Here is a 16,690-nt window from a genome sequence, read left to right as displayed (position 1 = left end):
TATGGTTTAGAATGATATTCAATGTATTTTGATTGTTTCTGAAAGCAAAGCAAAGGAGAGTAGCAGGAGGTCATGTGGAAGCACTGATGCAACAGAAGAAACGGGAGAGGGTGAAGGCGCATAAAGGAGAATGTGGTGGCAGTTGTAGCGATGCAATTGGGTGAGGGTGAAGATGAGGCTCATGAGGGAGAATGGATGGAGGGAAGAGAAGGATGTTGGAATTACACGTGCAATCCCTCTATGTGTCACATCATCACTTAATGTTGTTTACGTTGATTTAATAGAATGACCAAATTACATACTTTTTTTAAAAAAGTATGACGAATGTGATTTTTAAAAAAATCAATAGACCAAAGTGACTTTTGTATTTGACCCTTAATGACAAAAAGGATAATTATTTGATGACAGTTTCTTCCTGCACCCCATAATATTATGAAAAGACTAAATTATCCTTATTATTTTTAAAAACCCTAAAATGTCCCTAACGGAATCTATTCCTAAAAACCCTAAAACTCTCACTATTATTTTCTTCTTCCCACACATTGTGCAGCTGCAACTGCAAAACTGCAGAACTCCATTTCGGTGCCTTTCAATCTCACACATCTCTGGTGGTTTAGGGTGGTCTTAGCAACTTGGTGCTTAAAGGTAAGTAAAATTTTTTGTTTTTGGATTTGTACTTTTGTTTTTCTTCAAATTTTCATTTCCGCACTTCGTTTATATCATTCCAGACAATGAAATCTGATAGTTTTACGGAATAGAGAATCCGTATATGTTTTTTCACATTTTAGATTATGAAATCCGCAGAAATTTCGAATTGATGCTTTCGATAAAATCCTGGATTGGTGGTTCTGGTAATATTTCAGATTGTTGTTTTAGGTAATATTATGGATTTTTGTTTCTGGAATATTAATTGTTGTTGTTGTTACTGTGTATTTGTATTGGCTCAAATTAGTAAATCATAATCTATTCTATAATTTGTATTGGGTCGAACTAGAGGAGTTTTAGGGTTGGATTAGTATGCACTCATTCATTATTTATAACCAAACTTGCAAGAATTTCAATCAAGATAATACATTTTTTTTAAATAAGTGATTAGTTTCTTTAATTTTGATTGTTGAAATGAAGTTTTTATTTATTTTTAAATAAATGATGTACTTTATAAAATAGTAAAATTTAGTTTCACACTTTATTTGTTGTTAAATTTATAACTATAATGTTAGATGAATAACATTCCAGATTGGTGGATCCGTAGTAGGTTTTCATATTTCTGAATTCGTACTGTGCATTGTTTGTAATTTGATTTAACTTGAATGGTGTAATTGAATAGAAATGGTGAAGACTAGGGGAGGAGGTTCACAAGGTGATCGTCTACGTCCCACAGTCTCTGTTAGAAGAAGAAGACATGTTAATGAAGATGAAGAACATGTTGAACATGAAGATGCAGAACATGTTGAACCTAAAGAAGTCGAACCCCAAATGGAGGTGGAGGATGAAGGCGCACCTCAAGTAGAAGGTGAAGGTTATCCCGGAAGTCCACTGGATGGGACACTATTGATAGGTTATGAAGACCATGTGGCCATACATTTATGGAATGGTGTGATAAGTAAATATGTTGTAATATGATATTTGTTCATTGTTAATTTTATATGATTTTTGGTTGATTAAATTGTATATTTTATATGATTTTGGTTGGTTAAATTAGGATCGAGGGGAGTTAAAATTGATGTCTCATGGCCGAAAAATGAATTAGATGGGTGCTTCTCATCTTGGGATACTAACTGCAGTAAAGTTTTCAGATTTAGCTGGATTTGTTGGGACAAGCTATGACCCGATGGACAAAGGATTGTTGTGTGCCTTTGTAGAAAGGTGGCACATAGAGACAAATTCCTTTCATCTGCCCATACGTGAGTTGACTATCACATTGGATGATGTGTCGAATTTGTTGCACCTCCTTATTATCGAACAATTTTACACGTACCCGAGCTCCGATGTAGCTGCGATGACTGAGGGATACTCGTGGGCAACAACTCCTTTGACCCACATGTATGAGCAGTGGGAGATGGTTGCTATGTGAATACTAAACAGTTAGTTGGGTATGTCACTTTATTGGCATTGTGGATATACGAGCACTTTCCGACTGTTGGACACCGACAACTTCAGAATGACTATGTTGAGGATGAGTCGCGGTGTATGAAATATGTGGTCAGGAGTAGGATGTCCACACTTCCATCTGTTCGGATGCAATTAGATAACATTTGTATACGTGTTGTTTAATGGATGCCCTATGAAGAGCACAAAGCATTGCGTCATTTTGAGTGGATTGCATTATTTTCAAGGTAGATTCGGTTGAGGGCTTGCAAGCAAATGCATTTTCCTGAATGTGTACTCAAACAATTTGGATATATACAATGTATTGTCATCCAGCCACCGTTCATCATGGCGATCCCTCCACATCTGAGATCGAATGACGATGGTTAGATTTTAATGCTAACCTCGTATAAGATTTTGTATTATCAGTTGATGTTGGAGCCTGTGTTCCAGCATATTTGGAGAGGTTCCGGTCTATATCACACTCATATATTATTCAGATGGCTGAGGATAATCGACCTTCGGTGATTACCCCTGATGGACGACGTTAGGATGAGAATGATACTATCTCAAAGTGGAATCGACTTGACTCGTCTGATATTGTTTGACTCAATTGACCTGATGTGGCCCAACTCAACTTGACATAGGCCCATATCAACCAGTTTGAGATGATGTAGTCTGATTTAACTTGACCTAAATCCAACTTTTCTTTCCTCATACTGAATTTGTATTTGTATTGAGTAAATATTTTTCATATATAAATACTTTTTTAAGTACTTTTTTGTTAATTTATATTTTTAAATAATTTTTGTACTTTAAAAATTAACCCATGAGTTGAGCTTGAGCCCGAGCCATGAGGCTTTTGATACATTTTCACCTTATAGAGTTTTTCTTATGTGAATTTTTTGACCATGGTTCATGTAATTCAAGATCAAACTCTATGGATTGAGTTAAATTGATAAGTTCATAAAATATTCTATCAATTCCCCTCAAATTGTTAAAATGGAATACGTGACAAATTGCCATCCAATTAACAAACAAATCTTTAACATTTTAATTTACGTCTAATAGATTTATAACCAATAAATAGTAAGAACTTATGAAACCAATGATTCAAATTGAAAAAAAAAAAACCACATTGTTACAATTTAAAAATTTTAAGAAATTGATTGAATCTTGAAAATGACATATTATAGTATTTTTATTTATTTAATAGACTTAATTAGGGGTCAAATTAAAATAAATAAATAAATAATAGGTTAAAAAAATAATATTAAGCTTACATTTTTTAATTTATAAAAAGTTAAAACACAAATAAAAAAGTTATAAAAATGTGGGTTTAATAATAAGACTTCAAAATTAGAGCAAACAAGAGAATCTTAAAAAAATGAGGTAAGTTCTAGTTAGACTAAAATAAAATCTCATGCTCCCTTTTAGAATTTTTATACTAGATATATTTTAAGAACATAATTTTTTTATAAAGAAAAGTAAATTTCTTGCACCCAAAGTGTTAGGAAAAGAGAATGATTTATTAGATAAAGAGAGGTGAGTTAATTTTTAAATATTTTTTTTTAAATTCTTACTTTCTTGGAATTCTTTTAAAATTTCTTTAAGAAATAAAAACTAAATGTAACTATAAGTGAAAACAAGGTTGACTTACTTTTGTATAAAAGTTTTTGAATGCATCTAAAGTTATATGCTTCAGAGTGTGTTTGTTGATTTTTATGATTCTCTAATCTTAAATTAGTTGTAAGAAACTTCGTGTATTATATATCTTCACAACTTATATATTATTTTTATTTATCTACAACTTTAAGCTAATTCATCCATTCATACTTTTAACTTCCATATATATGTCTAGAGTTTATCAAACTTTATTTGTCTTTCTTTTATCAGCAATGAATTAATGAAATTAATGGGACACTGAATTACATACAGATTATTACATACGGATCAAAATCCGTATGTAAATATTAGCACCATAAAATAAAATTAGCAGTGAATGAGATTCGAAGCCAGATTCCTTCAGCAATCTTTCAGCAACCAAGTAAAATTTAACCACTACATTAAGCAAATTCTTTAGTTTTATTATGATTTTTATTATACTTATTATTATTAATAATACTAACAATATTAATAATATTAATAATACTAACAATATTAATAATATTAATAATACTAACAATATTAATAATATTAATAATACTAACAATATTAATAATATTAATAATACTAACAATATTAATAATATTAATAATACTAACAATATTAATAATATTAATAATACTAACAATATTAATAATATTAATAATACTAACAATATTAATAATATTAATAATACTAACAATATTAATAATATTAATAATACTAACAATATTAATAATATTAATAATACTAACAATATTAATAATATTAATAATACTAACAATATTAATAATATTAATAATACTAACAATATTAATAATATTAATAATACTAACAATATTAATAATATTAATAATACTAACAATATTAATAATACTAACAATATTAATAATACTAACAATATTAATAATATTAATAATACTAACAATATTAATAATACTAACAATATTAATAATACTAACAATATTAATAATACTAACAATATTAATAATACTAACAATATTAATAATACTAACAATATTAATAATACTAACAATACTAACAATATTAATAATACTAACAATATTAACAATATTAATAATACTAACAATATTAATAATATTAATAATACTAACAATATTAATAATAATAACAATATTAATAATACTAACAATACTAACAATACTAACAATATTAATAATACTAACAATATTAACAATATTAATAATACTAATAATATTAATAATACTAACAATATTAATAATACTAAAAATATTAATAATACTAACAATAATAATAATACTAACAATATTAATGATACTAACAATATTAACATATGAATCACATTTAATTTATCTATAATCTACTTCAATCTAAACATAATTTATTATATTATCTATTAGTATGAATCAAATTTAATATATGTCATACTCATAGTCATCATATTACCTATTACATTAAAATCAACTATCATATTAATTATTATTTTACGATCATATTGAGTTAATTAAGTTCATTATAGGTAGTTGGTTTTACTTGTGTGTTATATATAATAAAGAATATTGTCAACAAACAATATTATTTTTTAACATAAAATGATGACTTTTACATTAACTATTAATTAAATCTCTAATACAGATTACTAGTTAGCATATCATTATAGTTTAAACTATATTAATTATTCCATAAATCTATGTAAAAAGTTGTTACTAAATAACCCTTTCAACTAATATATAAATAACAAAGTGATTAAATAATTTATAATTTAAAATATTTTAAAAATTATACATTATATCAATTTTAATCTATGTAAGTAAATATTTGAAAATAAGATTTTTTTTATCGACAAAGAATAAAAAAAATTAAACAAAACATTTTAAGGATATTTCAATCCTTATACAAGAATCTCAAATCAGAAAAGAAGTGTAAAATACAAGCACCTATATAGCCATCTAACAAAAACTTCACAACTACTAATTTCTATTTTGATACACATAGTAGTTCATTTAAATTTTCTATGTTTTAGGCCATTTATAAATAATTTTTGTCTTAGAAAGCATTTATGAATAATATCTTGATCGATATTCTAAAGCCACCTTTTCTTTAAAGAAATATATATAACAATAAAATATTTATGTATTACATTACAAAATGATTGCTAATATTTGGTTTTTTGACCATATGATGGGGTTATTTTTTTTGGTTTTTACCAAAATGGGGTCCGTTTAACAAAAATTACAAATTTAGGCAAATCGTGCCAATTCGGCACGACTTCATATGCAGAAATCGTTCCAATTAGGCACGACTTCTGCCATGTCATACTGAAGTCGTGCCAACTTGGCACGACTTCTACCCTGTCATACTGAAGTCGTGACAACTTGACACGACTTCTGCCTTATCATATTGAAGTCGTGTCAACTTGGCACGACTTCTGTCACGTCATTTTTTTTTAATTTTATTGTTTATATATTGGATAGTAAGTTATGTAATGTTAAAAATTAATTTGATACATAATTTTCTAAGAGTGTTAGTTTTAAGGAACAAAAAATTGGATAATCATGTATGGATCATGTTTGACGGTAATGTAATACAATAACTTGATTATTTGATTAATTAAAAAATGAATAAAATTGTTATTGAATTTGGAAATAAATAGATAAATGAAAAATTATTATATTTGGAAAATAAATAGAGAATTATTGTTGTGAATTTGCAAAAATAGCATGAGAAGTAATGATTTTACAGAACACGTAATGATGAGAAGAAATTAATTTTCAACATTACATAACTTACTACCCAATATATAAACAATAAAATTAAAAAAATAAAATAAAATTATGACGTGGTAGAAGTCGTGCCAAGTTAGCACAATTTCAGTATGACAGGGCAGAAGTCGTGCCAAGTTGACACGACTTCAGTATGACAAGGCAGAAGTCGTACCATGTTGGCACGACTTTAGTATGATATGGCAGAAGTCGTGCCTAATTGGGACGACTTCTGCATATGAAGTCGTCCCAATTAGGCACGACTTGCCTAAATTTATAATTTTTTTTAAACGGACCCCATTTTGATAAAAACAAAAAAAGATAACTCCATCATGGTAAAAAAACCCTAATATTTTGATGTCCAAAATTTCACCAAATTATTTGTTTGTTAGAAAAATGTGTTTTTTTTATATGTTAATAATATGAAAATCATTAAATATATCGTCCGATGAGATATTATTTCCTTAACTATCACATTTTATTTATTTATAATAAATAAATTAAATAAAATGAAACATTTAAGTTATGATATTCAAACTCTTATATAAAAACTCAATAAAAATTTGAATTGATTTGCTCACCTTTCTTTACCTCTGCCTGCTGCCAAACCCATATTTGAATTGATATTATATGTTTGTCGTCCATTCAACATCGTAATATAATGTATGCATATTATATTCTTAATTATAGTGACATACAAAAATGAATCCATAATACTTATAATTGCAAAATCCAGATTGAAACTCTTCAAAGGCATATCCAGTCATTGCGTAAATACTTTTATTTTATCTATCCCCTTGAGACATTGAGATGATCTTTGAAATTATTTTGATAAAACGTCATTAAACATCATTAATATGTTGTTTTTTAATTTATACCAATAAATGCATGTCAAATCCACAAATTCTATTCTATTATATATATATATATATTATTTATTTTTTCATAGTTTTAAGTTTCACATAATCACGGATAGTTTTAGACATAAAAAGTTGTAAATAAAAATATGTTGTCATACTTAAATAAAAATTTAAATAATATGCATCAATATTTATTATCAGTAATAAATTTACATGTAAAACAAAAAGGAAAATGATAAATATTCAGGTTAATTTTTATATTTTAAAAAAATACAATTATAATTTAATATATTTTTCCGGCCCAATTTTAATCGATTTTACCGAATTTTTCTAATCTTTAACCTATTATTTTTCTGACAAATTTTGCAATTCATTTAAACATACTTATCAAGTTTACTACCAGTTTTTCACTCCAGTTTTCATGAGTACTTTTTTAATTGATGATAAAAATCACATTCTAAAGCACTTAACATATTTTATTTACAGAACAGAATTAAATTGGGCATTAATATAAAATGAAGTGCAAAAACAAAAGCAAAGACACAAAAGTAAAAATACTAGAGAGAGTCTACTACGTAGAAGACACCACCACCCCATCTTCCAAAGTGTTCACCCCCCTTTGGGCACTACTTTGTGCTTCAAACTCCTTAGCTTTATCATAAGAAGCATGCAACCCTAAGAGGACATAGTAAACCAGGAGAAGCACTGTCCAAAAAGCAAACCTAATAAACGAATCTTTATCTATAGATCCAAGAAGGAATATGTTAATAAAAATAGATATGGAAGGTAGCCATGGAACCAAAGGCACCCCCCAAAGTTTTGGCTCCTTTGCCTTTGGAACAAGAAGCCAAAGCCCTCCTGTAGCTAAAACCCAAATTGGACAAAAAACAGCATAACCAATCCAACCATCACTTAGTGCCCAATAAGATGAAATCCCACATGAAGAGCCAATGATCACCACGATGAACACAATGAGCTTGATTTGGTTGCTCTTTGTTGTGACTCCACTCGAGTAGTACCTACGCACAAGCAGAGCAACTGCCACCAACATGAAGATGAAGAGAGTGGAGATCGACAAGAGGTTAGAGAGAACCTCAAGGTCAGTGAAGAAACCAATCAGAGCTGAGATCAGAACCAGGAAAATTGTGGCATTCACAGGTGTCCCAGTGTGCTCATCCACAAAAGCAAACCAAGGAGGCATCATGTGTGTGCGTGAAATGTGAGTCAGATAGCGAGCTTGACCCACAGCAGTCACCAACAACACAGTGGTCATTCCCTTCAAAGCCCCCAACGAAACAATGTACTTAGCCCAATCCCACCCAATAGCACTAAACGCCACCGAAAAGGGTGCGTTCACGTCTATATTGGTATACGGTTGCATGAGGCAGAGTGTGGCTGCAAGCAAGCAATACGCCAATGTGGCGATCAACATTGAGCCCACAAGCCCAATTGGAATGTCCCTTGAAGGGTTCTTGGTCTCTTCAGCCATGGTTGCAACAGCATCAAACCCCACGTAGGCAAAGTAGAGAACAGCTGAGGCTTGGAACACGCCCCTGACACCGAAGGGTGCAAAGGGGACGTAGTTTTGAGGCTTGGCGTGGATAAGACCCGTTATGACTATGAAGACAATGATGATTATGTGTACAACTGAGGCAATGTAGTTGAAGATTGAAGAGCCTTTGGTGCTGCGAACCGCAAGGATGCATACGAGTACAAGGACGAGAACAGCTATAGGGTCAAGGTGGCTATAATTGGAGTTCATGTTATGGATCACTATGCGAAAATCATCAGGGTTTTTGTTGCAAAGGGTGGCGAAGTATGAGGTCCATGACCTTGCTACTGCGGCACAACTTATTACGTACTCAAGAAGGATGTTTCCGGCGGCTATGAAGGCCACAAAGTCTCCTAGCTCCACTCTCAAGTAGGCAAATGACCCACCTAAGGAAAAACAAAAGAGAAACAAAACAAGAAAACAAGAACAAGTTGATGGCAAATTCAAGAACATTATTGATTCATGATGTATATATGTATATATTACGCTATTATAGGTATTGCAAGTATATACTTTATAGAGAAATTCTGTAAATTTGTGGTCGTAAGCATGCTTCTGTTGAAAGTAATTAGCATGCTGCTGTTGAAAGTAAGCAAGCTTTTAGTTTTCTGCATTATTTTATTTTCATTATTACTTAATTCTTTTAGTTTATGATTTTTTTTTCTATAATAAAATGAAACCTTTCCATTTTTTGGATACATTTTTATTATAATAACTCACCGTTATTATTTATTTATTATTTTTAATATTAATATTTACAAAAGTAATTTTTAAATATAATGAACACAATTTATTAATATTTTTAGATTTTTCATTTATGAGTTTATTTATAAGTTTTTTTTTCTATAAAATAGACTGCTAAATAAATTTTCAGATAATAAACTAATGAAAATACACATACTTATTCTTTTGGGTATTCCCTTTTATAATAAATGTTAAAATTTATAAAAATAATTTTTAAAACAAATATTTGTTATTAATTTTGATGATGTTATAATTATAAATAGTAAAATCAACAAAATAGATTATGCTGATAAAATTTAATCAGTAGAAATAAAAAACGGTTAAAAATATGTTTATTAATTACAAATAAATAAATAAATAATATAAAGACTTAATAAATGATATGAAAGACTTAGGTCCACAAATTCTGATAAAATCTAATATCTTCACTTGACTTTATACGTGAGATTTAATATAATATTTCCTAATTAAGGAGGATATAATGTTAGGTAACCAGGACCTGATGTTACTGTAGCTAATTATTAAATCATAATTTCTGCTAATAAGGATACAATGTTATTTTTTGTAGTTGATAATTAGGGATCACATTAACTTATTCATTAAACATTTAATTTTATTAAAAACCCTTAAATTTAAATAGTTTTAACTTTGACCCTCCAATTTTTTTGAAAACAAAATTAGCACTTCGAAATGGAAAATAATTTCTAAACACTAAATTTAATAAATGTAACTGAATGTTTACCACTTCTTTTCCTAAAATTTAAGGTTTAGGGATTAAATTCACATTTTAAGATAGTCAAAGTATTTTATTTTTTAATTCAAGAGATTAAAAAAGATTTATTTCAAAATTTTTAAGGCAAATAAAAACCCTAATTAATTTTTTTATAAATTAAACATTGAAATGATGTGGAGGTATCAATTTTGAACATTCAACGAAATTACCCAAAATTTTAATTTCGTCTTTTACGTAAAAAACTGTTATTTTTGTCTAGTGGAGAATAAAACAAAACTAATTATAACCCTAACAAAAAAGATCAGAATCAGAGTTTGTAAATCACACTAAAAAACAGCGAAAAAAAGGAACTAAAAGGAACGAGTCACGCACCGGCAACGGGGATTTCGACGGCAAACTCTGTGTAACAGAAGACGGAAAGCATGGCGGAGAAACCGGACACGACGAAGGACAAGATGACGGCGGGACCGGTGACGTTCCTGGCCTCCATTCCGGTGAGGACAAATATTCCGGCGCCGATGACGGAGCCGACGCCGAGCCAGATGAGGTCCCACCAGTTGAGCGTCTTCTTCATCTGGTGGCTGCTACGCACCGTCATCTCGCCGATCTCCACTCGCTCATTGGATCGCGTGAGGAATCGGTCCTTGAGCCTCCGCGGCGTTTCCAGCAGCGCCGCCTTGTAGTTCCCCCAGCTCTTGAACGATTCCTCCGGGAGGAAGTCGTTTTTCTGAACGGAGCAACCCCTCCTCTTCCGCACTCCTCCTCCGTCCATCAGTATATGACTCTGCGTTTCGGTACCAAGCTTTCTTCTTTCTATCTGTGTTTTTGGTATCAGACCTCTCGCACTAGCTACTCACTCTTCTCTCTTTTGTCTGTTATCAAAACCTATATATTTTGCAGGTTGGTCATAGGTTTACACCATACAAGTAATATGGGAAATGATGCTTTTGAGAACATTGAGAGTTTCTAAATTTTTATTTTATGGGTTTAAATAAAAATATATATAATATATAATAAATGATAACTCAGTAATTAAATGATATAAAAAATATTAAAATAATAGTATTAGAAATTGTAGTGTGATATAAAAAATGTGGGTCTCGTAAATGCATCATTACTCAAATAATAAATATATACTTAATAATCAATAAATTAATATTTTAATTATATTTAATTTTTATTTTATTTTAAAATATCATTAGATTATTATAATAGATTCTCATGTCTTTTAATTTTTCAGTAACAAAATAATCTTACAATTCTTAATACTAACTGATATATTAATTTTTTACCAGATTATAATTAGGAAGAGAAATAATTTTAAAACTGTATTGGTCAAACATTATAAACTGATTCTTTTCATTTACACTTATCAAAATAATATTTTTTATATTATTTAATCATAAATTTATTTTTATTATATATTTTGTTTTAAAACTGATGTATCAAAGTTTGTATAATTTTTCTTTTTCACCTCCTATTTTATGCACCTACTTACGTGTCAATTTAATAATATTTTACATTTATTTTGAGTTGCTTTTAAAATTGAATTATTTGTGAAAATAAACTTGTACAATTTCTATGATACAATACATTTCTCTTTTGTTACGATGGTACAACATTTTCTTCGTATTCTCTAAAAGTGACATACCATGTCGCTTTTTCTAGGATATCAATCCCATCGTGTTGCTCTCTTCACATGGCGTCGTCTTCTTTATTTTGTCTTCTACTCTAACTTATGTGTCTTTTCTATTTTTGTGTGCTCTTTTTTTTTGTCTCAAAATTATGCCTTTCTTTATTTCATTCTTCATCTACATTTGTTTCTTTCTTTTGTTTGGAAATTGGGTAGCTTGAGATTCCAATCACCATGCATACCTTTTTTATATTTTCGTTTACTCGTTAAGCAAGATAAAAGCTAAAGAGATATAAGCAAAATCATTTTTACTAATGATGTGTTAAAAGTATTCTCATGATTTGAGCAATCTCATGACATTACTTAGTCTATTTTTGTGTAATGAAGTTATACCAAATTCGAATTATGGTAAAAAAAATTAAGATTTAAAAATAATAATTGAACTTAACTATTAAATGGTGCATTCAATACTACTAGTCACGTATTTCAAGGTGTTTGAATTCTTGATTTAGGAGCAATTGATCATATGAATTTCCTATGCTTTTCATTTCGTTTTGACTATAAAGAACAACTCATTACTGTTGTAAGAGATATGAAATATAGAAATTAGCTTTTAAAGAAAAAAATGGTGGCCCAATTTGAAATGAAAGCATTTCCTTATATTAGAGGTTGCTTATTCCAAAAATGAATTTTCATCTCCTAAAGAAAATGTGTACTTGATTTCCTATGAGAAATGAGAAAGTTAAAATGTTAACCTATGAATTTTTATTTAACAAAATCATAATATTGGATGTAAAAAAATCCAATATCAGACTGATAGTAAAACTTAATTATTAAAAAGCCCAGGACCCAATGTGAAGGCTCAAAAAGTCCAGGACCCGACGGTTTCAACTTCAATTTTATTAAAAAGAGTTGGGGCTCTCTGAAGGGTGAGGTCATGGAAGTGATGGATATGTTGCATGAAACAGGCTGCATACCTAAGGGGTGTAATGCGTCCTTCATCGCATTGGTGCCCAAAGTAAGGAACCCAGTTCATTTTGACCACTACAGACCCATTTCCCTAGTAGGAGCTATGTACAAAATACTATCCAAGGTGCTGGCTGGAAGGATCAAGAAGGTGCTCCCCACGATCATAAACGACTGCCAATCGGCTTTTTTGAAAGATAGAGGAATACTAGATAGTGTTCTTATGGCCAATGAAGTTGTCGAGGATCTTAGAAAGGGTGGTCGAAGTGGACTATGCCTGAAGGTAGATTTTGAAAAGGCCTACGACTCGGTTCGATGGGAGATTTTGTACGACATGCTACACAAGATGGGGTTCCACAATATGTGGATCAGATGGATTCGTGGGTGTATGGAATCTGCTACAGTGTCTGTTCTGGTCAATGGAAGTCCGACGGAAGAATTCAAACCACAAAGGGGCTTGAGGCAGGGAGATCCACTAGCCCTGTTTCTCTTTCTAGTAGTTGTAGAAGGACTAACTGGGCTAGTGAGGCAGACAGTAAGGCCAACCTCCTATCAGGTCTGAAGATTGGTAGGAATGAGCTTTAGCTATGTATTCTTTAGTTCGCAGACGACACTTTGTTTGTATGTGAGGACTCTTTCAAGAACGTGGTAACCCTAAAGGCTATCCTCAGGGGCTTCGAGGTAGCGTCCGGGTTGAAGATCAACTTTCATAAGTCTAAGTTAGCAGGCGTTAATGTCCATAGAGACAACCTTCTATGCTACACTAAGACCTTGAATTGTTCTCAGATGGAAGTACCCTTTAAGTATCTGGGTCTTGAAGTGGGCGGCAACCCAAGGAGGAAGAAGTTTTGGGAGCCAGTTATTAATAAGCTGAAAGCCAGGCTCAGTGTGTGGAAAGGGAGGTTCTTATCCATGGCCGGGAGAATATGTGTTATAAAATCAGTACTCACTGCAGTACCTCTGTATTACCTATCCCTGTTCAGAGCACCGAACTCAGTATGCAAGAGTATTGTTAGCCTACAAAGAAGGTTTCTGTGGGGGTGGGGGAAGGAGAAGAAGCCGATCTCATGGGTAAACTGGGAGAACTTGTGTAAACCAAAGGAGGAGGGAGGGCTGGGGATTACTAATATCCAAAAGTTTAATTACGCCCTACTGGCTAAATGGAGATGGCGATGGCACTCGGAAGAAAGAGGAAGATGGAAGGAGCTCTTGGAGTCAAAATATGGACCAGAAGATGAGCCAATGCAAACGCCTTTAAAAAGGCAATCTTGGTGGTGGAGGGACCTCAATAAAGCGTGCAGGGAGGGAGGTGGAGAAGGATGGTTCCAAGCACAAATGGGATGGAAGCTAGGTTGAGGCAATAAAACGAGATTCTGGGAGGATGTGTGGGTTGGGAGCACTAAACTCAAAACGTTGTTCCCCAGACTTTACTCATTATCGCAGAATCAGGGGCAAAGGGTGGAAGAGGTGGGTGCATGGGAAGGGTTAGTATGGCGATGGACCTTAAGTTGGAGGCGAGACAGATTTGAATGGGAAAAGGAGTTGGAAACAGAGCTAGTAACTCACATTTCTAGCGTATGTGTTAACAAGGAGCAGTCAGATGTACGGGTATGGGGAAACGATGAAAATGGGTGCTTCACAGTGAAATCAGCATATCTGTGCCTAGCTAGTACTGACGGAGGGCGTCAAAGTGAAGTGTTCAAGTATCTCTGGAAGGCAAGGGCCTTCCCCAATGTCCTAACTACAATATGGAGAGCCCTTTTGGATAGACTGCCAACTAGAGAGTGTTTGAGTAGGAGAGGGGTGATGCTAGAGTCTACCACGTGTGTACTGTGCCATGACAAGATCGAATCAAGTCAACATCTCTTTATGGAGTGTGATTTGGCGTTGCGGGTATGAAGCCTGTGTCATAGATGGATCGACATTCTGTCTGTAGAAAGTAATGTACTTATGAGCCACTTTGAGAGCTTCCTACTAACTCAGGCCAACAACAAACAAAGCTCCGTGTGGAAAGGTATTTGGGAGCACAGAAATTCGGTGGTGTTTAAGCAAAGTGCTGTAGACGCAGAAGAGGTGTTCCAAAAAGCCCAACTTAAATCCTGGTTATGGATGAAGCACAAGGTACAAAGGTTCGATTATTCTTTCGTTGATTGGATCTTAAATCCAGTGTCGTGTATCGGGAGTTATAAATGAAGGGGGCCAAGATTGGCCTTTTCCTAAGTTGGCCGGTTCTGTTGTATACCTAAACTTTTTGGTGGCCTCTGAGGTGTCTAGGGAGGAATGGTGATGTGTGTGATTTTTGTTCTTGGCAACCTGGCTGAACGTTATCTTTTGGTAGTGCCTTTTGTGGTTGCCACTAGGTTGGTTATGAACAGTGAGGACAATCTGGTGTAGACTCTGTTGCAGGTACCTAAAGGGAAGCAAGTGAACTAAGGCATGTTGGGAACGTTTTGGAAGCAGAGTTGCTGTAAATTCTGGACCAATATAACTCACCATGCGTCTAACTGGTTCGGAGCCAAGGACTGCCAAGTTAATCACCCCTGATGTTGGGAAGAAGTAGAAGAGCCCTTGCACGGCTTGTGCCATTCAAGAAGATTCCATAGCATACCTGACATTAGACAAAAGGCAGTTGGTTTGGTGGTTTTACTGTGACTGGTGATCTTTTGACGCAGAACTTAGCTGAAGCGGGGTGTTCTATTGGTCTCCATGCGTGAGTAGTCGAAGGTTTTGACGCAGAACTTAGCTGAAGCAGGTTTTGGGGATCGCCGGCGATCTCCATGTGTGCGTAGTCGGTGGTCGTCGAAGGTATGCAAAGTCAACATGATCGCCGGTCGATGAAGCGGCGCTGTCAACATGATCGCCGATCGATGAAATGGCATTCCCCATATGTGTGTAGTCGGTGGTCGTCGAAGTTATACAAGGTAAACATGATCGCCGGTCGATGAAACGACGATCTCCATGCGTGCGTAGTCAGTGGTCGTCGAAGTTAAGGTCGCCGGTCGATGGAACGACGATCTCCATGCGTGCGTAGTCGGTGGTCGTCGAAGTTATGCAAAGGTCAACATGATCGCCGGTCGAGGAAACGACGATCTCCATGCGTGCGTAGTCAGTGGTCGCCGAAGGTATGCAAAGATCAACATGATCGCCGGTTGATGAAGCGGCGTTCACCATAGGTCAACATGATCGCGATCGATGAAGCGGCGTTCTCCATATGTGTGTAGTCGCGTGGCGAGGTGAAAGTAGGTGGCCTCGGTCCTGGGAGTTTCGGTAAAGTTGAGTGTTGCTTTGAGGTAACCTGTTGGTTATATTTTTGGGTATGGTTTTCTCACTTTAAGGTTGTTCTGCTTCAACCATAAAGGAGAGCATCTTTTGTGGATGATATAGGAAGTCCACTTCTGGTTACTGTATATGGGTTGGGATACCCCTGAAGTATCCCTTTAAATTTTATTTATTCATTGCTGATAAAAAAAAAAAACATAAGACGGATCATTGCTTATGCCATAATGCAGTAAGTCAATTTAAGCATGATTTAAGAGAAAGAGCTATGCATGAAGTTGACAAATTAATTCCTTAATACTTGAAGTGAATCCTTAGAAAGGGACTACTTTTTAGAAAAGAAGTGACGTGACTAAGAAAATGAAATCTTTAAATAAAGAAAATATTACAGTAAAAAATATAAATTATTTAAAGAAAAAAAATAATTAATTATTATATCGATTAATTTAA

At 32.8% G+C, this 16,690-nt stretch overlaps 2 protein-coding genes across 2 annotated transcripts; one reads left to right on the top strand and one right to left on the bottom strand.

Annotated features, from left to right (window-relative positions):
• Positions 1-7,739: 7,739 nt before the first annotated feature.
• LOC137822865 (cationic amino acid transporter 1) lies at positions 7,740-11,323 on the bottom strand. The gene is made up of 2 exons (XM_068627879.2): positions 10,738-11,323; positions 7,740-9,274 (listed from the first exon to the last, which is right to left on the bottom strand). Exons 1-2 carry the CDS (start codon positions 11,135-11,137, stop codon positions 7,908-7,910), a joined length of 1,767 nt encoding a protein of 588 aa, XP_068483980.1. The 5' UTR covers positions 11,138-11,323; the 3' UTR covers positions 7,740-7,907.
• Positions 11,324-12,935: 1,612 nt separating this feature from the next.
• On the top strand, positions 12,936-15,358 carry LOC137822417 (uncharacterized). Its single transcript, XM_068627305.1, has 5 exons — positions 12,936-13,520; positions 13,751-13,960; positions 14,408-14,857; positions 14,948-15,085; positions 15,239-15,358. The coding sequence occupies exons 1-5, from the start codon at positions 12,936-12,938 to the stop codon at positions 15,356-15,358; spliced, it is 1,503 nt and encodes a 500-aa protein (XP_068483406.1).
• The last annotated feature ends 1,332 nt before the right edge of the window (positions 15,359-16,690 follow it).

Source organism: Phaseolus vulgaris, chromosome 9 (genome assembly GCF_051622355.1).
Source record: "Phaseolus vulgaris cultivar YP4 chromosome 9, ASM5162235v1, whole genome shotgun sequence".
NCBI lineage: Eukaryota > Viridiplantae > Streptophyta > Magnoliopsida > Fabales > Fabaceae > Phaseolus > Phaseolus vulgaris.
The sequence above is the reverse complement of the archived record's forward strand: the minus strand, read 5'-3'. Positions and strand labels throughout refer to the sequence as shown.